General features: G+C 45.4%; 2 protein-coding genes across 5 annotated transcripts in view; one reads left to right on the top strand and one right to left on the bottom strand.

Annotated features, from left to right (window-relative positions):
* Window positions 1–335: 335 nt before the first annotated feature.
* Window positions 336–4,035, top strand: LOC140999269 (uncharacterized). Its single transcript, XM_073469592.1, has 10 exons — window positions 336–451; window positions 997–1,229; window positions 1,456–2,104; window positions 2,719–2,771; window positions 2,905–2,939; window positions 3,054–3,131; window positions 3,284–3,430; window positions 3,512–3,619; window positions 3,786–3,896; window positions 4,009–4,035. Exons 2-10 carry the CDS (start codon window positions 1,202–1,204, stop codon window positions 4,033–4,035), a joined length of 1,236 nt encoding a protein of 411 aa, XP_073325693.1. The 5' UTR covers window positions 336–451; window positions 997–1,201.
* An 8,347-nt stretch (window positions 4,036–12,382) lies between these two features.
* The window catches only part of LOC140999111 (membrane-associated guanylate kinase, WW and PDZ domain-containing protein 3-like), a 53,542-nt gene continuing 38,898 nt past the window's right edge, over window positions 12,383–27,026 (bottom strand). For all 4 annotated transcript variants that reach the window (XM_073469370.1, XM_073469371.1, XM_073469372.1 and 1 more), the window contains 5 exons: window positions 17,953–18,147; window positions 17,277–17,353; window positions 16,957–17,103; window positions 16,511–16,649; window positions 12,383–14,781 (listed from right to left, as the gene is read on the bottom strand). In XM_073469370.1, coding sequence (XP_073325471.1) covers window positions 13,940–14,781; window positions 16,511–16,649; window positions 16,957–17,103; window positions 17,277–17,353; window positions 17,953–18,147 — 1,400 coding nt within the window. In that variant the 3' untranslated portion in view covers window positions 12,383–13,939. The remainder of the gene's footprint in view (window positions 14,782–16,510; window positions 16,650–16,956; window positions 17,104–17,276; window positions 17,354–17,952; window positions 18,148–27,026) is intronic.

Here is a 27,026-nt window from a genome sequence, read left to right as displayed (position 1 = left end):
TGTAATTACATCATCACGTGACGCACTGCGGCACATAAACACTGTAAGCTAACATTGTGAAAGAAGCGTCTGTAAAATGGCGGATACATTTTTCTGAGCGTCACAACAAAGACATGACTCATAATGTCACAACCGGAACCATTCAGTCCAATAACATTTGTAAAGTCTAGAAGAGCCGCACGATTAAATCACTTTATCTCCATTCAGACTAGCCGGGCGCTAACCGGAAGTTAGACGACTCGGTCGGCGGAAGTCTCTAGTGCGCATGCGCTGTGGGCCGCACAACACGGAAGCTCTGGGAGTTTTATCTGTTCTGGCCTCATGCGGCGCTGAGCAGCTTCCGTGGGAGTAAACTGGCTCCGTCTCCAACACCGTCCAGGTTTCATGTAACGTCCGTGTTGCTAATGAGCTAACCAGTAAAATGCTAGCCTGCCGGCCATATTGTGTTAAAGTAAGCAACTGTAACTGGTAAGTTAGCTAAGTTGACAATAACAATCAGTGTATGACTGCTGTCTGTCACGCCTGCTCTGCCTGTAGAGACTCTCACGTCCGAACCAATCAAACTGTTTGTTTATAATAACATTACAATACAAAACGCCAGGCTTTGACTACAACGTCACATGATGCACACAGTGGCGTCCTGATGACGTGTTTTTGAGGCTAACTGAAGTGTTGGGAGTGTGAAGCCGGTGATCACCTGTGGGGTTCCTCAGGGCTTTACTCTTGGTCATCTACGGTTCTCAGTCTTGATTGAGAAAGCAGCCGTTACAGTGATCATAGAGTAATGATTGGATCAGCACTGAAACATGAACAGTGTCTGGATCTGTTTTCCATCGAGTGTGTTCGACATGTGTCGGCTGTGATGAAGTGTAGGGTTAGGTGATTTGGTTACATGCTGCAGTCATTCTTTAATTTTCTCTGCCATTTGTTTTTGAATTATATTTAACTTTGGTGAATTTGAACATGTGACCTGCAACTGTCTTTTTTTAATGACAGGTTGATGGAAACACGACATCTGATGACTGACGGCTGATTAACGAACCAACAGCTTCATTAACCTACCATGAGTTAATGAGCTACAGTCTGATTGGAGCTATTTAGTGACTGAACAACATGAACCCAGAGGCCACGCCCACAGAATACAGGACTCGTCGTCATTGGTCGCGGTAGCCGAGGGGGCGGTCCTATCTCTGATTCTGAGATGGACGGGCTGTGTCTCGGGTCTCAAGGTAAAGACATTTTTCTATTGTCTAACCTGAGTTGAGGGGGCACCTTTAGTCCTGATCCCTGGATTTATGACTACAGGTTCTTCTTTAGTTCACCTTAAGTCATTTCTGTCATGTCATGTGGTTCCACTGCACCACACAGACTGTCGCTGCTGGTGTGATGGTCTCTGGTTGTGTTGTTGTTGTTGTTGTTGAAGGAGATCTGACCCAGGATCTGTTTATCCTGCAGAGGTGACAGGACATCTTGCGCTGGAACACAAGAACCTCCATCGACCCTGGACACCTCAAGAAATTCCAAACAAGAGGGATGACAGCATCTATGGAGTGGTTACCATGGAAACCAGGATGGACAGGGAAAAGGAACCAACAAAGAAGACAGAGGAGGACAGATGGAGGGAGCTGTACCCTGAAATAAAGAAGTGTGTGATCGTGATCGCCCGTCTGAGACTCGACAGAGTGAACGTGAAGCTAAAACAAGAAAAACATGGAGAGAGGATGGAGGTGGGGGGACGGAGGGGGAGGTCAGGCGAGCCGAGCTCTTGGATGGAGCCGGTGGAGCTTGATGACAGTGATGGTGAAGGAGGATTCAGGAGCTTTGTGAAGAAGGTTGAGGTCAGAGTTCGGGGGAACTATGCTGCTGCTAGGAAGCCCCGTCACAGGCCCAGGGGGGCGGGGCTGCTCAGGCTGAGACAGTGTCAGAGTCATGATGTCAACGCTGATCCCACTGACCCCGCCCACTGGTGCCGCAGACAAATCAGACGCAACGACAAACAAATCAGCGTCGACATCAACCAATCAGAGGCGACCCACAACTACAGCCTCAACTCCAAAGTGCCAGACACACCTGATACACCCAACGGCAAATCACAGGACACCAGGTAAGAGGGGGAGGAGCCAAGTCTGAGGTCTGTGAGGAATTCATTAAAAAATTTATTAATTTATTTATTAAATATTGATCATGTTTTAATAACTTTCTTCATCCTGTCGTTTTAGGAAATGGATGAATTAATGATAAATACAACAATTTAAAAATCTGAGAAATCCTCCTGTAAGACAATCAACTTTCTCCACGGGGACAAAGAAGTCGCCTATACTGGTGACTGTTTAGTGTATTTGTAAAATGTGACATGTTTAGCATCAATAAAATGTTTCTTCTTTCATAAATTGAGTGTAAATGGTGAAATCAGTGTAAACTGTGTTCAAACAGCTGCTAAATGTTGGCAGGTCAGACTTTAGCACTTTAGACACAGAAGCAGACAGGCTGGTGCAGCCATGCTGCCACAAACTGACACTTTTTACAAGGAAACACACAACTTACTGTTTTCATTTAATGCTGAATTTACAAGAAGGAGACACTGATTCAGAGTCTGTCAGAGACAGAGTTTCACTGTTATAAAGTTTCTCCTCATGAAACAACATCTTAAAAGATGTGATCTGAGTAAAGATGTATCGCTGTCAGCTGTTTAACTCTTCTTCTCTGATCCTCCTGCAGTCTGTCGTCCTGCTGTGATCATAAAGATGGAGACTCCTGTAGCTGCTCGACAGGTAAGAGTCTCCAACTGTCTGTCTGTGGTCATTTTCTCTGAATGTTTTCATATTCAGAGCTACATAATTAACAAACTGTTTCTTCTTCACCCAAAGGCTCTTTTTACTCATATCAGTGTTTTTTTCATTTCAGAGAAGAAGAATCTGCCCAGCATAGTTTTCAAGAAGGTAACACATCACCTGTCTGTGTGTGTTAGTGAGTCTAATGAGTGTGTTTTAACTGCAGTGAACTCAGCTCTGTGCAGCTGTTGCATGCTGGTTGTTTTTTCTGGTTGTGTTCAGGTCCGCGGGGATCAGTGGGTCCTGAGCAGCTCAAAGGCCAAAAAAGAAAAGGAGGACAGCAGTGTCAACGCAGAACAGGTGAGAAGAAGCCGCTCACCACTGAAGTCTTCTGACTGAGCTTCATTCACTCAAACACTGTTTTCTGATGACGACAATACAACAAAGTTTTTAACACAGAGTGCAGTGATCGACCCTTTGACCTGACCTCTGACCCCTGTGTGTCGCTGCAGAAGAAGAGGCGTCGGCGGGCCTGTGGACGGTGTGCGGCCTGTCTCAGACAGGATTGTGGGAAGTGTCTTTACTGCCTGGATAAGAGGAAGTTTGGAGGCCCAGGGAAGAAGAAGCAGAGGTGCCAGCTGAGAGTGTGTCTGGTGGTGGTGAGTGTCTGAGATTATCTGTACTGACGCCACCTGCTGGTCAGGACAGGAGCTGCAGCTCTGTGTCTGTCTCCTCTTCAGGAAAGCAGGTTCAGACCCCGCCCACCGGTGACCAGCCGGAGATCAACCACGGCAACTGAACCCCAGCAACATCAGTGGAAGAGACGGAGGGAGGAGAACGTGGAGGAGGTGAGTGATTCTGTTCTGTCACATCTCATTCTAGGTTCTCGACTTGTCTCAACTCTGTTTTATCTACTTTGTTTTGTTCTGTAAACAGCTTTAATGTGTAGTCGGAGAATAAATCAGTTCTCTTCAGCTGGATTCTACTAATTTGACTTTATTCTTTTTAATCCAGATGAAAGCAGTGAAGAGGACGAGGAGGTGGAGGTGGGGAGGAGGCAGAGCGACTCCTCGATGGATGAAGAACGACTCAGGAGGAGGACAGAAAAACACACCTTCAGCTCAGGTTGGTGAAAAAACAAAGATGAAAACTTTGATTTGAAAATGAAAAAATACTCATGTTAATTCAAAGTTATGTGATAGAAAGACATAATTACATTATATGGTGGTGTCATCAGTGTCTACTTGTTCTTATATCCACATGACTGATGATTATTGATCAAACAGTCAATATTGTCACAACATTTATATTGACAAACAATAATTGTGATCTTTGATTTTGCCCTCAAGTGTGTCAATATTTTCATACACTCCTATTGAAAATGATCAATAATTATAGATATCGACTCAGATGAAATATATTATTGTGACAGTTTTCAGATATCTCGCAGCTCTCGTAATAACTCGAAATTATGAGTAAAAAGTCTTAAGAAACTTGAAATTAAGATTAAAAGTTGAAAATATGAGTTTATTATATGAAGTTGAAATTATGAGATCTTATAATTATGATTGAGGTATAAATTTAACAAGGTTCAGTTTTCATCTTATTTTTTTCTTTAACTGGCAAAAACAAACTTCAATAAGTTGCTTTAAGATTCTCAATTTTGTCATTTCTTTTATTTTATTACATAAAGTTGAAGGGAAACACTGAGAGCATCTACAGAAACAAACACATTTTAGAAAAGAAGAAATACAAACCAAACAAAATAAAGGTGTTCCAGTTGTAATATTAACCTTCTTATAACATCATGTGGTGTATTAGACACTGCATGTACTCACACATACACACTCCTACATGTGCCTTGTACAAATAGATTTATGGTTATGGATTTAAACAAACAAAGAACTAATAAGATATTATCGACTTCAGATGATCAGTTCTGACTCGAGTCTTCACTGTGACTCAAAACGTCCCATTCATGTTCAGAAATGAACTTCTGCTCCTGAACAACATTTAATAACATTCGGTGTTTATTGTGTTTTCTTGGCGACTTTAGGTTCTCAGATGTTTAGTCGACTGTTTTGGTCAGAAGTTGTTGGGAAGATTTTTTCTAACCCAACAAAGAAACAAACAACGCAGCAACATTCAGTTGTGAGTTGCTGAGGAGAGGACGTGGAGCACTGTGGCTCGCTTGGACTTGGACGTGTCGGGCTGCACTGGACTGGATTTGAGACGTACTTGTGACTTGGATCCTCCTCTGGTGAACTGACCAGCTGGTGATTCAAAGACAGATTGAAGCAGTGAAACTGAATCTTCTCATCTGTGTTTAATTCTGTTCAGGAGGGGAAGAGGAGGAGGAGGAGGAGGAGGAGGAGGAGGAGGAGGAGGAGGAGGTGGGGACAGCAGAGCACAGGACAGAGAGAGACAGAGGATGACAGCTGGACTCAACCGCTGATGAAGGAGGAGGAAGAGGAGCAGAAGAAGGAGACAAACACACCTCAGGTATGTCCTGCACACAGGTGAGTGAAGCATCAACCTGCCACGACCTCACAGAGGAGACAGTTTCCTCAGGTGTAAAATAAACAGACTGTTCTCACGTTCTGCCACACGAGGGCGCTGCTCACTCTGTTATATACCTCCTGTGTTGTTGTCCTGACTGTGTGTGTGTGGATGTTTTGGTTCAGTGTGTGTCTGAGTTAGAAACCTGATAAAACATCCAGAACACAACAGAACACATGAAACACGGAGCTGAACCGTGTTGAAACGGTTTTCTTGTGTTTAGTTTCTTGAGTTCACTCTGATTGGTGGAGCCGGAGAGCTGCTTCCTGCAGTACACACACACACACACACACACACACACACACACACACACACACACACACACACACACCAGTCACACTCACACACCAGTCACACTCACACACACACACACACACACACACACACACACACACACACACACACCAGTCACACACACACACCAGTCACACTCACACCTGTTTTAATGTTCGTTCATTTGATTTTGTAAGTTAAATTTAACGGTTTATAGTTTAATTTATCTTAATAATATAAAATGAGTGATGATGATATTTAACTTAAATTTGTCCTCTTTGTCCAGGAGGGGACGGAGGAGACGGCAGGACGGACGGAGGAGACGGCAGGACGGACGGAGGAGGACGAGGAGTGCAGCGAAGGAGTGACGGAGGGAGGAACATACTATGAGGTGGAGGTGGAGGTGCCAGGCTCCGACTCAGACCAAGAGACACTGACGGCGTCATCGACTCCTTCTGAGGTCACAGAAGTCCCTGATGATGTCACAGTGTCAGATCCCGCCTCGAACCCCAAGACTTCATTTCATTGGTCAGTGGAGCCGTCAGTCATGTAGAGTCCAACAGGTGTTCAGTGATGTACCCTCTCTCTCTCTCCCTCCCCCCTCCCTTTCTCCCCCCGTCTCTCTCTCCCTCTTTGTGTGTGTGTGTGTGTGTGTGTGTGTGTGTGTGTGTGTTTTCTGTCTCACTCTGTCCTCTGTGTGTCTCTGCAGCTGTCCTCCATGTCTGACACCATCGTCCACGTCCAACCTGATCACTGCTTCTACATCACTGTACAGAGCAGACCGCTGCCAGACACACACACTCTGTACGCGACGCACACACCGAGGATTACACACCTCAGCCAGGTAACACACACACACACACACACACACACACACACACACACACACACACACACACACACACACACACCTACCTCACAGTAGAAACTCAACATTAACATGTCATCAACTTTTAAGTTTATATGTCAAACTCATCAAATAGTTTATTTCCACATCCAGCAGTCGTGTTTGTTTAACCTTCTGTCACCGGCTGCTGAACGCCGCTCGGTGTCACCAGCTGCTGAACGCCGCTCGGTGTCACCAGCTGCTGAACGCCGCTCGGTGTCACCAGCTGTCACCTGGTGTCTTTCTGACAAGTTCAAATAATATTCAACAACAATAAAGATTCCAGACTCAACGAAGCTTTAGTGAAATTCAGTTTCTCTAATCTGTCCTGAGTGAACCCTCTTCATGCTAACACTAAGCTAGCTGCAGGCTAACACTAAGCTGTGTTGTGTTGTGTGTTGTTGCTCAGCAGGTGTACGGTGGCTTTTCACATCCTTTTCTCTGTAAACGACGCTGAGAGACAGAACCAGAACTGTAACGTTGTGTCCGCTCAGATAAACATGAACACACTGTCAGCTCATATATTATTAAGATGGTGGATTTAGTTTTTTTGTTCTCAGGAAGCTGCTGTAGGATTTTGTTTACTGAACTTTTTTCTCTCCGGTTGGTTGAAATAAAAGTTTAGTATTTTATTACAGAAGGAATAAAGCTGGTGTCTGTTTTTTTTTCTGTATTAGCAGCCGTCACACATGAAGAGCTGTTGTCAACATTCAGTCTAAATGCTATGCTAACGATGCTAACAGCTCTGTGTGTGTGTGTGTGTCAGCTGGTGTCTCTGCTGTTGGAGCTGGAGCAGCTGATCGTGTGTCGAGGGTTGAGGGTTCAATCCCCCGCCTGTCGACTGGAGGTACGATCGCCCACCTGCCACCTGCTGGTGGCCCCGCCCTGCCTCACCTGTCTGCCCTGCCTGCTGCAGGGGGAGGAGGAGGAAACAGATGTAGAGGAAGATGGGGATGAAGGTTGGAATGAACTGACCTCTGACCTCTGACCTCTGACTTGGACTCCACAGGTCACAGCTCTGTTGCTGCGTCTTAGAGTTTAAGTTTTAAGTTTTTCTACTTTTTGCAAAAAAGTGCCTCCACTCTTTCCTTTGCTGCTAAAGATTGAGTCACCTGACAGGAAGTCACCTGACAGGAAGTCACCTGAGCAGGTATAGACGAGAAAAAAACGCCTCACGCCCCACTGCCTCTTAAAGCCGCTCCGCCTCCTCAGTCAGGGAGGAAGAGTTAAAGGTGCTCTCCTGTGAACTTGAGATGTCTTTACAGGAAGTGATGTCACACACACACACACACACACACACACCAAATGAAGAATTCTGGGTAATGAAGTCCTCTCTCTTACTGTTACCTTGTTACACTCAATGGACCAAAACCTGAGTGTGTTTTGTCTGTTGGACTGTTTTATTGTGAAGTTCTTGTGTTTCCTGTTTGTGGGATGAAGACCTGATGTTCACACTGAGTCAGCTGCTCGAAGAAGAATGTTTTTATTTTTATTTCATCTCTAGATTCTGTGTTTTTACATACGAACAGAAACCAGTTGTAGATCGAACAGGAAGTCAGACGACACTGGAAAAAGTCCTCTACATGGTCAAAAGTATGTGGACAGTGAATGTTTTGATATATAGGTATTTTTAACATTTGCTGTTAAAAATACTAATTATCATTTGAAATTCTGTTTTCCTTTAATGAATATTTTAGTTTTTGTATTAAAATAAAAGTTTCTGGAGATACAAGTTGTACTTTTTAAAACCAAACTGAGCCCTTGATATGAAAATCAAGACTTTTCTCTCTGTGTGATGTTTTATTCTTTGGCTTCATTATCATTAGTTGTTATGACCTCAGGTGTGTCAGTAGCAGTGCAGTACAACATTAACTCTAATATGTAGAAGAAGTATTTCCTTCATGTATCTACTTCATTTTCCTTCCTCGAAGATGTGTCTTCAAACATGAAAGCATTCAATATTCAACACATTAGACTCAGGCTCAGGTGATCGTACCTGCAGACAGGTGAGCACAGGTCGTCTGTCCTGAAGCTGCTGCACCAGTGTGGCCAACAAAGAGTCTGTGTTCATTCATTCAGTCCGTTCAAACTGTTCACAGCCTCTGAAGGTAACCCATCTCTAGAAAACTCACTTTCTTCCTTCTTTCGCCTCAAGTGTGACACGTGACGTCTGATGTGACGTGACGTGTGATGTGACGTGTGATGTGGCGTGACGTGTAATGTGACGTCTGATGTGACGGGACGTGTGATGTGACGTGACGTGTGATGTGACGTGTCGGTGGGTCACTTGAAAGGTGCATTATAAAACAGATATTTGTATTATTAATATTTGTATTAGTATTATTTTATCATTATTATTTATTTTAATCATTTTAATTGTATTATTATTAGTTATGTATGTTTGGGGGCGTGGCCTATTTGAGCGACAGGTAGCCTCAGGTAATTCATCAGTGATCTTCAGCTCATCGCGTTGGTGCTGTTGGATCCTTGTGGAGGATGTTAATCAGATATCAGAACATACTCTGTGTTTCTGTGTGTGAACTGGACTAACGGACCGGAGCGGAGGGACAGAGGCCGGGTTCTGGATGGACGAGCGGTTCTGTTCGTGTTGACCTGCAGACAGCTCAGATTACAAACTGCAGCAAACACGCAGGAGCTGAGTGGAGGACTGTACAGTGACGTCATGAAGGTGAAGAGAAGTAACGAGTGCGGTGAGTAACTTCTCCGTGTTCTGTGTGTTTGGGTCGAGCTGAGCTGAAGTCCTGAGTCACCACTGGCAGCTTGTTAGCATTAGCTACCGTGGTAGCTTCCACTCAGGTGAGCTCGTTAAACTAACGAGGCTGCTTCAGCTCCACCTCACTTTGATTAGCCTGGACTCAGGTGTGTCAGGTGGAGTAAAGATGGCGCTGGCCGGTGCCGCCCACTGTGAGTTTAGAGAGCTGAAGCCACGCCCCCTTCCAGAGTCAATAAAGTGTCAGTTTGTTGTATTAAAGTCAAACCTCAGTAGTTTTGTGTTAAAGCGCTCAGTGAACTACATCGTCTCGTCAGCACCAGAACCAGCACCAACATGGAGCCAACTGGGCTCAGAACATCACAATAACTCTGCTCATAGTGACATCATGTCTCTCTGTACTGGTTCAGTGAGACACACCTGATTTTATTGGATTTTAGACTCATATTTTATATTCTAATTTTAATGAAAAATCATCATTTTCAAATTAGGTTCGATGTTCGATCAGTGTTTCTTCAGTAGCTTCCAGTCTTATGCCTCAAATATTTCATTCATATTTATGATGTAAAATCATTATTTTTGCTAATAGCTTCCAAGACTATAAACATTAGCTTGTTTGTTAAATGAGGCTGCTGGCTAGTTAGCAGGCTAACAGTTAGCTCAGGGTGACAGACACACATGACGCTGCTTCAGTCAGCTGTTTTTAAACTTTAATAAACCAGTTCAGTCATGTCTGTCCATCATGTCTGTCCATCATGTTTGTCCATCATGTCTGTCCATCATGTTTGTCCATCATGTTTGTCCATCATGTCTGTCCATCATGTCTGTCCATCATGTTTGTCCATCATGTTTGTCCATCATGTCTGTCCATCATGTTTGTCCATCATGTTTGTCCATCATGTCTGTCCATCATGTTTGTCCTGCTGTCTGGGAGCAGATCTGGTGATGAAATCCTGTTCAGACCTCGGTGCTTCCTGGTCGTCTTTGGACCAGAACCTGAATATTCAGACCCATCAGTAGAAGCAGAGTCCAGGCTCCGGTGATCCTCCGATCAGCTGCTGGTCACAACCGGTCAGAGGATCGATCACCAAGAGACAGAAAGAGTTAAAAAATGCATAGAAGACAAAGATCCAAATGCCCTCAGAGAGAGCAGGCTGAGGGCTAAAGGGCAGCGCAAGGGTGTGTGGAGGGTGTGAGGACAGACACACACAGACACACAGACAGACACACACACACACACACACACACAGACAGACACACACAGACAGACACACACACAGACACACACACAGACACGCAGACAGACAGACAGACACACACACACACAGACACACAGACAGACACACACAGACACACACACACACACACACAGACAGACAGATATTACAAGACATTGATGAGGTGGATGGATGAGGGGACTGTGTGTGTGTGTGTGTGTGTGTGTGTGTGTGTGTGTGTGTGTGTGTGTGTGGTCTGCTAAATTTGTATTTAATGTTAGAATAAATTCTGGTGTGTTAAGACGTTGACCCATCTCAACATGCAGCCTCAGAACGTTTATTATTGATTATCTGCTCATTCTGAGTTTGATCTGAAACTTGTTTTTAACTAAATGTTGATTACATATATGCAGATATTACATCTGACCCATTTGATCCAATTACTGAAGGTTCTGATTTAAACTAATCAGCCTAAAGTATTTTTCTGATGTGAATCAGAGTTTAACTGGAGACGTGGTCGGTTCTGGTGTGTTCTGACCAAACAGGAAGAGAATTATTTTTGCTGCTGTCTCACAGGATCGTTTGTGTTTATTAACCCGAAACACTCAGAACACTTTACTTTAGACGCAAGCTAACGAGCAACAGCAAACACAGAGGGTGTGTGTGTGTGTGTTTGAGTTGGTGAAGCGCTGAGTGAAGTCAGCACTCAGCAGAGACTCTGGTTCTGGTTCTGGTTCTCTGTACAGAACCTGGAGGTCACCTCTGGATCACTGCTGCAGTCAGGTTGATAAATCACCTTTTTAATCTCTGAGCTCTCCTCCTGTCAGTGAACAGCTCCGGATCAGAACCTGATGTGACTCCAGGGGTTTATTCCTCCAGGAGGTCTGGACCTGAACCAGACTCTCTCCTACAGAGCTGGAGGTTCTGAGCAGCAGCTCGTGGCGAATGCTGCAAATGTCACATATTTGAGTGTCCGACTGTCTGATTCTGTGTTCAAATCTCAATAATGTGTTCAGTCTGAAGACAACATGAGAGAGAAGATGTCTCACTCTGTCAGAACTACAGAAACACTCTAAATGGACGGAGGCTGTTACAGAGTGAAGCTTCTTTACCTCATAAACAATCTTTGGTTGAGTTCAGACGCAGCAGAGCTCAGCGCAGATCAAACACGACGATGATCAGCTGAAGTTTATAATTCATTTAAAAGGTTCTGCTGGAGATCAGACTGTGAGAAATCTCAATCATTTCCTGTGAGCGTCTGAAGCAACAACGAGTCGATCAGCTGATAAAAATAAAATCTGCGACTGTTTTGATAACCGAATAATAATTTTTGTCATTTTTTAAGCAACAGAAGTCAAATATCTGCTGTTTCCAGATGTTTCCAGATGTTTCCAGATGTTTCCAGCTGCTCAGACGTGAGGATTTGATTAACTTCTTTGTCACATGTGGAAGTGAAGTGAGTCTCTTTGGATTTCTGCTGAATGAAACCAGCTGTTAGAACAGATCGATCTGGGCTGAAAGGGACACGGCGGTGAATGAAAAGCTTGGCTGTTGTTTGATGTGACGTGACAGGATGGAGTAGGTTGAACAGGAAGTGGCGGGGTGTGAACAGGAAGTGGCGGGGCGTGTCATGGCGGTGTCTCTGCCTGCAGCCTCGGCGTCAGTTTGCAGGACGACGGCTGAAATAAAACGAGGCACTTGTTATGATCCAGAGCTGCAGGTCATCGGCCGCAGAGTTCTGCTCCAAACAGTTCATCCTGTCGGCCAGGTTGCCGTGGCGATGACATGGTTATTGGTAGCCAACAGGACCACAGCTGGACCTGAACTGTGTGTGTGTGTGTGTGTGTGTGTGTGTGTGTGTGTGTGTGTGTGTGTGTATGGCTCTATTACATCATCAGGGCAAAGTTTTTTTTTTTCTTTTTTACAAGCAAGCAGGCAAATCAGGTCGTCTCTGGGTCGGTTTAATCTCTAGTAGTAGTAATAATAATAATAATAATAGTGTCATTGATCCTTTACATGTTCAGCTTATAAAAATAAAAATCATTCCGGTGATATTCACATGCTCAGATTACACAGAATCACAAAAACAGCAGCTTCAGACTGAAGCTTCTCATGATGTTTGCATACGAGGTGAGGATGAGGATGATGTCACAGGGCCTTCATCAGCCCGACACCAGTGACCTGGTGACTGGTATCATGGAGCGGGTCGACAGCTGGTTCTGTCTGACCTGCTGCTGTTTCATCGTCCTGTAGTTCAGTTTTATCTGCGTGTTTTAGAGACTCTGCAGGCGTTTAATTCCGTTCAGGTTTCTGTTCTGGACATTTATGAAAATTAGCACATATTTAATTAGATTGCCTCATCTGCATATTTAAAATAAAATATCAGAAAACCTTCAATACAAAACACAACATGTCTTCATGTGAACAATCAGCTGAGGATGTTTTATGTTGATTTCTGTGTTTGTCCGTCTGGAAATCTTTAAAAATGAATTCTTCACCAAACTGTTCCTGAAGGTTTTTACAGAAGAAAATGTTGAGAGTATTTTGTGATTTACGGAGTAATAAAATATCCCATAATTCCCTCTGTGAACCTTTGAGTCAGACAACAACAGTCAACAAGAAGTTTCAACCCGTCTTCATCCAACGTTCACATTTGTGTTCTGCATTTACACATGTAAACATAAAATCTTAATGTAAAACCAGCTTCATAAACATCTGACACCTTCAGTGTCTCCTCTGATTAATAATGGTAATCAGTGTGTTGACACCTGCTTCAGTCAGCTGAGACTTTAATATTGTTAGTGAGGTTATAAATATCAAAACATTTATAATACATGTATTTATTTTATTCTTCTGAAAAAAGTAGATTTTCTTATTTCCAGTCGTCTCATTGGGTCTAAAGAGCAGCGATGCTCCTGCAGTGTGTTTAAAGTTATTTAAATTACAAAACTAAAATAATATGAATATTATGATTCATTAATTAATCATAGTCATTAATTTTAAATTTAAATTCTGTTTATCGTCATTTCTGAACTGTAAAAATATCTGTTTCTCTTCATGACTTTTGTCCCTGTCAGGACGCTGTAGAATGATGACTGCAGTGATCTGATTGGTCAGTAGCTGGGCTGTTAATAGGTTCTGATGTCATCTGTTACCGTGGTGACGTGCACCAGAAAGTTCAGCACCTTAGAGAGCTGGACGACTCGCTCATGATACAGGTCTCAGGATGCACTGAGGGATGATGGGTAAAATAAAACAAAGGTTAATTAGGCGGCTCTGTGTGCAGCTGTTATTTCATCGGCCAATCAGAGGCCTCAAAACCCACCCGCCAGCCAATAAAAAAAGTCCTTGACTGCTCGCTTCTCATCCTCCAATCAGAAACAGTTGGCTGCTGTCATCCAATAAGAAGCAGGAAGAGGCGGGGCTTCTCTCTGCAGCCCAATCAAAAAAGCCCTTAAAAGTAGCTGATGAAGAAAAAAGAGAATGTCGGTCTGTGAGCCAATCAGAGAGAGAGCCCGCCCCTGAGTCGACTGCCAATCAGAGCCTGCGTCAGTCTCTGTGGGCTCGGCTTCAGCCAGGGGCCCGGGGCGTTCCCCTGTTCCCATGGCGACTCTGCTCTGCTCCAATCAGAATCCTGCCTCCAACCCGCGGTGGCGATGCTAGCTGCTGATAGGCTGACTTCTGAGTAGCTGGCTGCTGATTCGCTGTCGGACAGGCGCTGGCGCTCGTCGTCATCCATTGGCCCCAGGAAGGAGAACGGCGCTCTCTGAGGCGCTGCCGAGCGTCCAGAATGCTTTGCGTGGCGGGTGGTTCTCTCCTCCCCCTCCACTTCCTCGCGGCCTGCCTCCTCCGTCCTCCTCCTGCTCTTCGTCTCACTCCTCCTCCTCCTCTCCCTCCCTCCACCTGCAGGCTCCTCCACCTCCACCCTCTCCTCTGGAAAACATGCGTCCCAGGATCGAGCACTTATCCTGGGTAAGCTCCTGCTGCTCCTCCCCTGCTCCTTCTGGACGTCCCGCTTCTCCTTCGGCCTGACAGTCTGACTTCTCCTCCTCCTCTCCTCCTCCCGTGCCTCCTCCTCCACCAGGTCCAGGTCCAGATCAGGAGGCCCTAACCCTCCTCCTCCTGCTCCACCTCCTCCTCCTCCTCCTGTTCTTTGTTTGGTTTCTCCCTCTCTCCTCGTCCTCGTCCTCCTCCTCGTCTCTCCTCCTCCTCCTTCTCCTCCTCCTGTACCACTTCCTCCTCCCCTCTGCTGGCTGAGGGAGGCAGTTGTCATGGTGACTGTATCCACGCCCTGCTCCTCTGTGTGTGAAGAGGAGGAGGGGGAGGAGGCTCCTTCCTCAGGGCCTGTGGGACAAACAGAGACAAAGTGTTGAGCTGCAGTTCCTTTAACGTCCACCAGGAGCTGCTGTTCTACTTCTACTGTCTCACTGAACGCAGATATTGACACTTAAAGTACTAATACTTTTTTGTAACTTGTAATAGAGTACTTAATCATTGTACTGTTGCTTTAATCTCATCTGATCTGAGAACAACACAGCGGAGACCTTCGATGTCTCTCAGTGCTGACATGTTGACCTTCCTCCTCTCTGGTGACACCTGTGGTGATTGGCTGTAACTGCAGGTGTGTTTTTGGACTTTCTTCTTCAAGATTATGACTTTAATAACACACACACACACACACACACACACACACACACACACGATGTTAATATCAAACTATGTCCATATAAATTATTTAAGTTTGTCACATTAATAACATGTAGATTTTAACATGTTAACACTGAAGTAATGATAATAACACATTAATAACACGTTGACCAGATGACTGATATGTTTTTTATGATGTGAACGACAACATGAAGAGTTGATGTGACGTCGTCCTGACGATGTCAGCTGAAGGATGATGATGAAACATGAAGATGAGACTGAAAGTGAAGGAAAGACAGAAGAAGAAGAAGAAGAAGAAGAGGAAGAGGAAGAAGAGGAAGAAATACCGACCGCGAGTTTTCAGTGCGTCCAATCACGTAGAAGCAGGGTTCACCCTGTTTAGAGTTGGTCATACAGAGAGACAAGCTGGACAGCTCGACTGAGGAAGAGGAGGAGGAGGAGGAAGAAGAGGAGGAGGAGGAGGAAGAGAAGGAGGAGGAGGAAGAGGAAGAAGAGGAGGAGGAGGAGGAAGAGAAGGAGGAGGAGGAAGAGGAAGAAGAGGAGGAAGAGGAGGAGGAGGAGGAGGAAGAGAAGGAGGAGGAGGAAGAGGAAGAAGAGGAGGAAGAGGAGGAGGAGGAAGAAGAGGAAGAGGAAGAGGAAGAGGAGGAGGAGGAGGGGAACAGGAAGTACAGGAGGAAGAAGGAAGAGAAAACAAAGTCAAACAGTTAGAAGGCTGAAATCAAGAGGATCCAGAGCTGCGATTGGATGATTTCAGAGTCGTGAAGGATTGAAACTAAATTGTAAAAGTTTTAAAGATCTCAAGTGTTTTTATTCTCTTGGTGGTGGAAAGTAACTGAGTACATGTACTTTAATTACAGTTTCAAGGTATTTACATTTACAGACGCTTTTGTCCAAAGTGACACTGATGTCAGCGTGATGTCAGCGTGATGTCAGCGTGATGTCAGCGTGATGTCAGCGTGATGTCAGTAGCTGCCATGCAAGGCAGCACATCAGGAGCAGTTTGGGGTTCAGTATCTTGCCCGAGGACACTTAGACATGCAGACCAGGAGAATCGAACCAGCGACGGCTGGCTCTACCCCTGAGCCACAGCCGCCCACTTGTACTCCACTACACTTCTTTAGCTGCTGAGTTACTTTTTTTATTTACACACTGAACACACGTCATCTTCTTAAAGATGGTGCTGGTTTAGATCGACGGACCTGCGGGTGTTTTCAGTCGCGGTGCTGATGAGAGCGACTCGTGTTGTTACTTCAGTCAAACATCTCGATACTTCTTCCAGCGCTCAGAGCTGCATGCTTCAGTTTCATGTTGTTGGTTTGTGTGTCAGAAGTCTGATGATGCAGTACAGAACCAGTACACGGTACACAGATACTACAGTGTGTACAGAACCGGTATCGGGTCTCACCGTAGTCAGGCACGTATCCGTTTCCTTTCTTGAGGACGAGGTGGATTCGATGTCCTCCTCTCCTGATCTGCTCCACAGCCTGACTGTGCGTCATCCCCGACGTGCTGTCACCGTTAATCTCCACCAGCTGGTCAGACACCTGAGACAGCAGGTACAACGTTATAACAACGTCAGGATTTTGTCAGTCTGGATCATTTAGTTGTGAAATATTTAAAGCAGAGTCGAGAGTCTCGTCTGCAGCTGGATGATTCATGTTTGATGCTCAGAGTCTCACAGCTGCAGACAGAAACAGGTGAGTCACTGATCACATGACTCTCACAACAGGAAGTGATGAGGAACAAACAGAAATAATTATTAAATGTTTTGTTTCGTCTGTGTGTGTGTGTGTGTGTGTGTGTGTGTGTGTGTGTGTGTGTGTGTGCGTGTGTGTGCATGTGTGTGTGTACCTGTATCTTGTTGCTGCGTTGGGCCGGCCCCCCCTCCATCAGACCCAGTACATACAATCCCATGTTGTACTCACTGCCCCCCCTCAGAGAAAACCCGAAACCTGTAGGACCTCGTTCCAGATCGACACTGTAGAACCTGGACTCATCCTGACAGACAGACAGACAGACAGACAGACACACACACACACACACACACACACACACAGACACACACAGACACACACACAGGTGTTACTTCCTCATTTCTGCTCATATTACTGTTATTTCTATGATAATCATCATTATTAATCTTCAGTATGTTCTGATTCTGTCAGACTGACCTTTGACCTCCCTCTGGAGCCTTTCATCAACCGACCGTCGATATCCAGGTCTGCTGCTTCTGACAGAGAGGACGAGTCTGAGGAGAGGAGACGAGGAGACACACAGAGGAGACGAGGAGACACACAGAGGAGACGAGGAGACACACAGAGGAGACGAGAGGAGGAAGTGTCTTAACTTTGATGATCATCAGCAGGATTTTATTCATCAGCTCGGAGAGACAAAGAGGTGGAGTGACGACTCACAGAGCTACCTGGTGAACAGCTGTAGCTAACCTGCTAAAGGCTAACTAGCTTACTAAGCTAACATTAGCATTAACTCCCTCTGACAGTCTGTCACCATTTCATTCTGTAAAAGTTACTGAAGAGAGAAAACAAAGCTCAATTACTTAACTTGTTAGCTTAGCTTGGGAGCTAATGGGATCGGATCAGTGTGGTTCTTTGTGTACCGTTCACAAGTTCTGACAAACAAAACCAAAGTGTAACAAACTGCACTGAAGCGAACTGATACTGATGGGAAGGTGCTGTGTGTTTACAGGTAACATTTACAGGTGTGTCACTGTGACGTTTGTGTCCTGAGATGAGGTGTGTGTGTGTGTGTGTGTGTGTGTGTGTGTGTGTGTGTGTGTGTGTGTGTGTGTGTGTGTGTGTGTGTGTGTGTGTGTGTGCGTGTCCATACGGTGTCGGGGTGTGATGCTCAGTCTCAGTGTGTTCCCGGCTCTCCTCAGGATCTGTGCGAGGTCTCGGTGCTGCAGACCTCCGACCGGCCGACCCTCCACCGCCTCCAGCTGGTCTCCAGGCTGAATCTGCCCGCTGCGAGCCGCCGGGCTGCCGCGACGCACCGTCACAAACCGGTGAGACATCAGGGAGGGGGCTGCAGAGAGGGGGGGTCACATGGTCAGCAAATCAAACTCAGGTACACCTGTAACCGTGGTAACATTTGTTACAAGATGCTGGTGTTTGATGAAATGATGTTAAAAGTCCTAAAATGAGGTTCTGAACCAGAACGATCCTTTAATCCTGAGACCAAGTGTTTCTCCTCCCCCTCCTCCTCCTCCTCCTCCTCCTCCTCCTCCTCCTCCGCCTCCTCCTCCTCCTCCCCACTGACAGCTGTGAAATAATAAATGTGTTTTAAGTTTAATAATTGAGGTCGTTCACTCTGCTTGGCTGAGCGAACAGCTGCTGCAGATGAAGGAGGAGAAACTGCAGTTTACATGAAAACAGCAGCGTCAGCACGTCTGCTCTGACTCAGGTGTTTCACCTGAACACCAGCAGGAAGTTCAACCACAGCTGTCGTCTTTCTTTAACCTGAACCGCATAGTTTGTTTACCTGACCACACGTGAACCACGGAGGAGGAGGAGGAGGAGGAGGAGGAGGAGGAGGAGGAGGAGGAGGAGGAGGAGGAGGAGGAGGAGGGGGAGAGGATGGATGCAGAGTCAGTTCAGAGTCTCAACCTTTAAATATTGAAGAGTTCAGGACGGACGCACTGATTCAGCAGCATTAAGACCATAATACTGTAATGAGCTCAGGATGATGCTTCTGTACTTCTCTTTACTTTATGATCAGACTGCAGCTGAAGTCTTCACTGTAGCTGCTAAGCTAACAGTGTTAGCACGAGCTGGACCGCACGGTGAGGGTTAAATCTGGTCTCCTCAGATCAGGTTGATCTCTGTGATCACAGCAGACGAGCTGCATGGAGACATCTGATGTTTAAATCATCTCCAGCTGCTTCAGCTGTTCAGCAGAACGCTGCAACTCTGTTTTACTGTGAAGCTCCAGAAATGTTCTGTGGACTACGAGACTTCACCTGACTTTATATCATCAGGAGGAGATGATGGCTGAGCCTGACTTTATATCATCAGGAGGAGATGATGACTGAGCCTGACTTTATATCATCAGGAGGAGATGATGGCTGAGCCTGACTTTATATCATCAGGAGGAAATGATGGCTGAGCCTGACTTTATATCATCATCTCAGCTGGCTGCTGAGAGAAAAACATTTGTGGGAGTCAGTTCTTAACACAGACTGCCAATGTAACCCAGCTGTAGTTTCTGTTCATATTGTTTTGTGTAGTGCCCTTTACGTTTGGCACGGTGTCATGTTACCACAGCAATAGTGTGGTGCTTCTGGCCGGATCGCGGGCTCAGAGGATCGTTGCTGCTGTGTGGTTCACATTAGAGGGTGACACGGGAGTGGATTTTCACTCCCATTCAGAACGACTCCCACTCCTGTACCGCTCCCATGTTTTCTTCTTCTTCTAGTCTTTAGGCAGTACACTGAATTTGATTTGATCTCCTCCCCATTCTTTTTAGATTACTTTCTGCAGTGTTATTTCAAAAGATATGGCAACAGGAACAGTTCATCTGTGGTAATACAGGGAGGCATTTATTGCCTTAATCCAAACAAAAAACCTTCACTAAAGGGCACAAAACATGAATAATACATGGCCTGTGGTCCCTATAGTTTTCTATGGAGGACCACCTGCTGAGTCCCTGTTTCTGCTCTTTTGGAGGTCAGTTACAGTAAAAACAACAACAAACAAACAAGAAAACAATACATGGGTCACACCATGCCTACCTTAGTTGAATAAACCCAAACAGAATTAGCCTTGCAGGTGTGCCTCTTATGCTGCATGCCAGATGCATGGGACACCACTCGCCCGAGTTGCAAAGTGGGAAATCTCACAGCTGTCTCGCAACATGTCACCGAGGCAACGCCCCCTTTTGGTCCGAATATCAGCTGTCCGACTCGGGGCTCCTGAGAGTACACCGAGTCGGACAGCTGATATTCCGACGGAAAGCGGCGGCTGGAAGCACTGTTGGCTTCTGGGCCGTGTAGTTCTTTTGACTTGCGTAACAGTGTAGGCTTATGGAAAGAAAACTACAAAGTGGCGGCGCGCCTGTCCAATGTTTTTTTGTTGTTGTTGTCCTATTGGTTGGTTCCCGCTCCCGAGCACTAACAGTGCGAGGCCCTATTGAATTTGCTCGGATTCTTCTTATTATTATTTTTATTCTGCACTTTGGGAGGCTTTTTGGAGGCCTGAACATGCACCAAAAGTCACGAAACTTTGCACAGATGTCGCATCTGACGAAAATTTTATAATCTATGGTCATCGTGAATGTCAACCACAAGGTGGCGCTATAATCAAGGAAAGTGCGTTTTGGCTAATAACTCCCATATACTTTCTCTACATTCAAAAACCTGATATCCATGCGTTCCCTGAATTGTGCTGAATCTCCTAATATAGGCCACGCCCATTTCCGCCTACCGCTTTTTTTTTCGCAAAATACACGGAATTTCGCAAACCTACTTTTTTGAACTCCTCCCAGGCAATTTCATCGATTTGCATGAAACTTTGCACACAGCAGCACAGACAGTCTTGCATGTCTTGAAAAAATACGGTCTCATTACCACAAAACTTTTGCTGATTGTGTTCCATGGCCCGATGACGGTTTGTGCAAAATTTGGTGTAAATCGGCCAATAGGTGGCGCTTTTAATGCTAAATGACGAAATTGATTGTAAATTCAGGCTTTCTCCAACAGAGGGCAGTGCTGGCTGGCTAATGGATACAAACCTCTGTTTAACAGTCTGTAGGGTCACACAGTGTAGTCCTCTCATTATTTGTTCTTTATGTATATTGCCGGGAGTTCTTCGGACTTCAGTGTACATTTTTTAATACCGACAGCAGCACGCCCAGACGCGCGTGGACTGCGAGGGCCCGTTCATCGCTGCTTGCAGCTTTAATCAATGCTGTAATTGTCTGCATTGTGATAATTAACATGGTTATGTTCGAATGACTGAATTGATGTCAAGTCAATGTTATTAGTATCAGGGGCGGAGTGGTAATCGGGACGATCGGGAGTTTTCCTGGTCGGCCGGGCCGGCCGATGAATTTGCACGAAACGGCCCACAGATTATTCTGAGCGGCCGTGAGACAACCGAAAAAACAGAAGGCCCAGTTCTGATAGGTATGGTTCGCCACTGATTTACAGAAATGTAGGGGGTGGGCCGGTGGTGGGCCGGTGCGGTCAGAATTTTCCTGGTGGATTTTGGTGCCCCACTCCGCCCCTGATTAGTATGCTAGGGGTAAAATGCTAATCAGCCACCATGCTAGGCGGACTTTGCAGTCGCTACCATGGTTTTTAATGTATGTGTGTTTAATGTGAAATGCAGGGAGTTAAAACTCTGTACAGTCACATGAGTATGATATATTGTTTATTACTGAGGTTAAAGGGCTCAGAGGATGGTTGCTGCTGTGTGGTTCACATGTGTGTCCTGCTCGTCGGTGCCCTGTGTTAGCCTGCCTTCATTTCATTTGTGTATATGATGTTTCTTTGCTAGGAGGTTTCCTTGCTAGTGGGTGGTCAGTGGAGCGGTGACTGTGCTTTTCCTGTGGCTACTGGGAGGACAGCTGCCGCCTGCCATCTCTTGGATCCCGTCTGATATTTTCAGGCAAATTCACCTCACACTTTACATATAGAGCTCTATATGACTTTTATTTTTATTTCAATCTAGTGATAAAGAGTTAAGGCCATGCAGTTGTGGTTGTGTGTTGATGAAGTGTTGTGAAGATGAAGTTGATGCATTTCAGTTCAGAAATTAACAGTTGTGAATAAACTGGATCGGTAGTAAATGGCTACCATAACCCTGGTAAATCCCACACACACACGCACACGCACACACACACGCACACACGCACACACACACACACACACACCTGATCTTGAATCAGTCCAAAGCAGTGTGGAAACCTCAGAGAGGGAGGGGCGAGAGAAATTCTCAGAAAGATTTTCTGGCTCAGAGACACTGGAAACAAGACCAATGAGAAACTTCTACTGACAGATCACATGACAGGCAGACAGACAGGCAGACAGGCAGACAGACAGGCAGACAGACAGACAGGCAGACAGGCAGACAGGCAGACAGACAGTATGAGAGTGACCCTGTACCATGAACCAGCCTGTGACAGACTGTTTGCACAGTTTCATGTTGAGTTCACTTCAACACTCAGACTGAACTAAACACTGGAGTGATGGATGATCTCAGCAGTGATGTGAACTAAAGTTACAGGAATAAAGTTTCAGGCAGACAGCAAGAACGTCACTGAAGACGCAAAACTACAGCAGAGAGACAGAACTACAGCAGAGACAGAACTACAGCAGAGAGACAAAACTACAGCAGAGAGACAAAACTACAGCAGAGAGACAGAACTACAGCAGAGAGACAAAACTACAGCAGAGACAAAACTACAGCAGAGAGACAAAACTACAGCAGAGACAGAACTACAGCAGAGAGACAGAACTACAGCAGAGACAGAACTACAGCAGAGAGACAAAACTACAGCAGAGACAAAACTACAGCAGAGACAGAACTACAGCAGAGAGACAAAACTACAGCAGAGAGACAAAACTACAGCAGAGACAAAACTACAGCAGAGAGACAAAACTACAGCAGAGACAAAACTACAGCAGAGAGACAAAACTACAGCAGAGACAGAACTACAGCAGAGAGACAAAACTACAGCAGAGACAGAACTACAGCAGAGAGACAGAACTACAGCAGAGACAGAACTACAGCAGAGAGACAAAACTACAGCAGAGACAGAACTACAGCAGAGAGACAGAACTACAGCAGAGACAGAACTACAGCAGAGAGACAAAACTACAGCAGAGAGACAAAACTACAGCAGAGACAGAACTACAGCAGAGAGACAAAACTACAGCAGAGACAGAACTACAGCAGAGAGACAAAACTACAGCAGAGACAGAACTACAGCAGAGAGACAAAACTACAGCAGAGACAGAACTACAGCAGAGAGACAGAACTACAGCAGAGACAGAACTACAGCAGAGAGACAAAACTACAGCAGAGAGACAAAACTACAGCAGAGACAAAACTACAGCAGAGACAAAACTACACCAGAGACAAAACTACAGCAGAGACAGAACTACAGCAGAGAGACAAAACTACAGCAGAGAGACAGAACTACAGCAGAGAGACAAAACTACAGCAGAGAGACAAAACTACAGCAGAGAGACAAAACTACAGCAGAGAGACAAAACTACAGCAGAGAGACAAAACTACAGCAGAGACAAAACTACAGCAGAGACAAAACTACACCAGAGACAAAACTACAGCAGAGACAGAACTACAGCAGAGAGACAAAACTACAGCAGAGAGACAGAACTACAGCAGAGAGACAAAACTACAGCAGAGAGACAAAACTACAGCAGAGAGACAGAACTACAGCAGAGACAGAACTACAGCAGAGAGACAAAACTACAGCAGACAGACAGAACTACAGCAGAGAGACAGAACTACAGCAGAGAGACAGAACTACAGCAGAGAGACAAAACTACAGCAGAGAGGTTCATGGAGGTTTTTGGATTGTTTTTCTTGGACATGTAAGAGAGTTCGGCTGGTCAGGAGCTGCTGCTGTGAGCTGTGAGCTGCAGCTCAGAGAGACAATGTGGCCGTGATCTGAACAAATAAACTGGACCGGACTCAGCAGGACCCTGAAGTAAACAGGATTCATAGAGAATGGACTGAAACAGCAGCAAGGTCCTTTAAAGTGACTTTAAAGGACCATTCAAATATCAAAAGTCTGCACACACACACACACACACACACACACACACACACACACAAACACACACACACACACACACACACAGCTGGGAGGTGAATGTTTGCATGTGAGCTGATAAGCAAAGTGCTGAGTTGAACATGTTCAGTCTGGAGGAGGAAACGTGAAGCTGCAGAGAAAAATGAATGTTAGTGAAGGAAACAGGAGGAGTGTGATGTTATCCAGACAGACAGCCGGGTCCACCAGGAGGTTCTGAAACACTGTGGGCCTAAAAATAACCCGACTCCAGCATTAACACATGAAGTTGTATCTTTGGGCTGTTGGGCCGACTGCAGTTTATCATTCAAACTATAACGACTCTAAATTTAGACTAAAACATCATCACAGACAATGTTCAGAACACAGGTTCTGTCAGTGTGACGTGGTGGTTCTGTCAGTGTGACGTGGTGGTTCTCAGTGTGACGTGGTGGTTCTCAGTGTGACGTTGGTTCTCAGTGTGACGTGGTGGTTCTCAGTGTGACCTTGGTTCTCAGTGTGACGTGGTGGTTCTCAGTGTGACGTTGGTTCTCAGTGTGACGTGGTGGTTCTCTGTGTGACGTGGTGGTTCTCAGTGTGACGTGGTGGTTCTCTGTGTGACGTGGTGGTTCTCAGTGTGATGTTGGTTCTCAGAGTGATGTTGGTTCTCAGTGTGACGTGGTGGTTCTCAGAGTGATGTTGGTTCTCAGTGTGACGTGGTGGTTCTCAGTGTGACGTTGGTTCTCAGTGTGACGTGGTGGTTCTCAGTGTGACGTTGGTTCTCAATGTGATGTTGGTTCTCAGTATGACGTGGTGGTTCTCAGTGTGACGTTGGTTCTCAATGTGATGGTGGTTCTCAGTGTGACGTTGGTTCTCAGCGTGACGTTGGTTCTCAATGTGATGGTGGTTCTCAATGTGACGATGGTTCTCAGTATGACGTGGTGGTTCTCAGTGTGACGTGGTGGTTCTCAGTGTGACGTTGGTTCTCAGTGTGACGTTGGTTCTCAATGTGACGTGGTGGTTCTCAGTGTGACGTGGTGGTTCTCAGTATGACGTGGTGGTTCTCAGTGTGACGTGGTGGTTCTCAGTATGACGTGGTGGTTCTCAGTATGACGTGGTGGTTCTCAGTGTGACGTTGGTTCTCAGTGTGACGTGGTGGTTCTCAGTATGACGTGGTGGTTCTCAGTATGACGTGGTGGTTCTCAGTGTGACGTTGGTTCTCAGTGGTGGTGGTTCTCTGCAGACTCGATGAATCATGTATTAGAACATTTGGTGGAACTTGTCTCCAGATCTGCTGCAGATGGAAAACCAATAAAATATTAACCTGTTGTAGTAAAATCCTTAGAATATCTTCTGTCCTTCATCATCATCTTCATCATCATCATCTTCATCTTCACCACCTCGTGTCCAGTGTTGTGTATCAGCTGACTGAGCAGCAGCTGTCACATGAACACAACTTTACCTTTAACATTTACATCAGCAGCTTGTGTGTGTGTGTGTGTGTGTGTGTGTGTGTGTGTGTGTGTCTGTGTGTTAATATGATTTCTGTCTAATTTCACAGTACAATAAGCTCAGACTCACCTGCGCTCCAGTTTGTCACACACACACACACACACACACGCACGCACGCACACACACACACACACACACACACACACACAGACACACAGACACACACACACACACACTCCTGCTGTGATGAATTATGGATTAAAGTGACTATTATTAGAAAGTTTCACAGTGTTCATGCTCAAACTGCACAGCTAACGACTCGACACACGATCAGTGTCCTGTCGATTGATTAATCAGCTCGTTATCAGCTCAGTCGGCTGATCTGATAACGAGCTTCATTTAAAATGTCGTCATGTTTCAGAAGAAGAAGAAAATCGGATTCAGAAACTGTAAACACTTCCTGTTTCACAGTAGAGGTCAGGATTGGCACTGGTACTGATCCAACCGTTCAGATTTTGCGTTCCTACCTGTTTAATAACGCTTCCTCTTCAGGTCGGGTCAGAACTACGGCGGCGCTGACGGGTCGTCAGTCTGAATGGGAACTTCTGAACATCGTTCATTTAGTTTTGGTTAATTGTGTTTAATGATGAAGTCACAGCTGCAAACAGACGACACATCTGGACACAAACAGCTCAGCTCATTGTTACATAACACACACACACACACACACACACACAGACACACCCACACACACAGACACATACAGACACACACACACAGACACACACACAGACACATACACAGACACACACACACACACACACACACAGACACACACACACACACACACACACACAGACACACACACATACACAGACACACAGACACACACACAGACACACACACACACACAGACACACAGACACACACAGACACAGACACACACACACACACACACACACACACAGACACAGTTTAATTTTTAAATCATAAAACAGAAAGATGTTTTTCACTGTGAATTCACTGAACTTTCATGTTCATGTGACTCATGAGATGTTTCTACGTGTGTGTGTGTGTGTGTGTGTGTGTGTGTGTGTGTGTGTGTGTGTGTGTGTGAGACGACATGAAACTGAGGATATAGAAAGTAATCTACTGTCCGTCTGACAGGACTGTAGATTTGGTGCAGACACTCAGCAGGTGTTGCTGCTCAGTTCTGGTTGAATATACTTTATTAATTAAATCATCTCAGTCGGGCTCATTTGGTAACTTAAACCACACACCTGTTAAACATTAACGTTTGAAACACTGGACGGTGGAGCAGCTGCAGCAGAGAGGAGGAGGTCTGAACCAACAACACCAATACAAGAAGAGAGAAACTTAAAGACACTTTGAGACCTGGATGTCCTCAGAGACGCAGCTGAAGACAGTTTTAAATCTGATCAGACTGAAACTCTTCAGACTATACAAGGGATCATTTTTGGTGGATCATTCCTTTAACCCTGAACACTGAGCGGCTCTGTGGTCATAAATGTTCTGATAGAGTCTCAGTGAAACCAGCTGGTACACACACACACACACACACACACACACACACACACACACACACACACACTTCAGACAGTTTCAATGAGGTGAAACTATTTCAGACATTCCTGAGAGCTGATAAGATGAAGGAGGAGGACTCACATCTTTAACTC

The sequence above is a fragment of the Pagrus major genome, chromosome 7, assembly GCF_040436345.1.
Source record: "Pagrus major chromosome 7, Pma_NU_1.0".
Taxonomy (NCBI): domain Eukaryota; kingdom Metazoa; phylum Chordata; class Actinopteri; order Spariformes; family Sparidae; genus Pagrus; species Pagrus major.
Note: the sequence above shows the minus strand (reverse complement) of the source record. Positions and strands in the feature narration are given on the sequence as shown.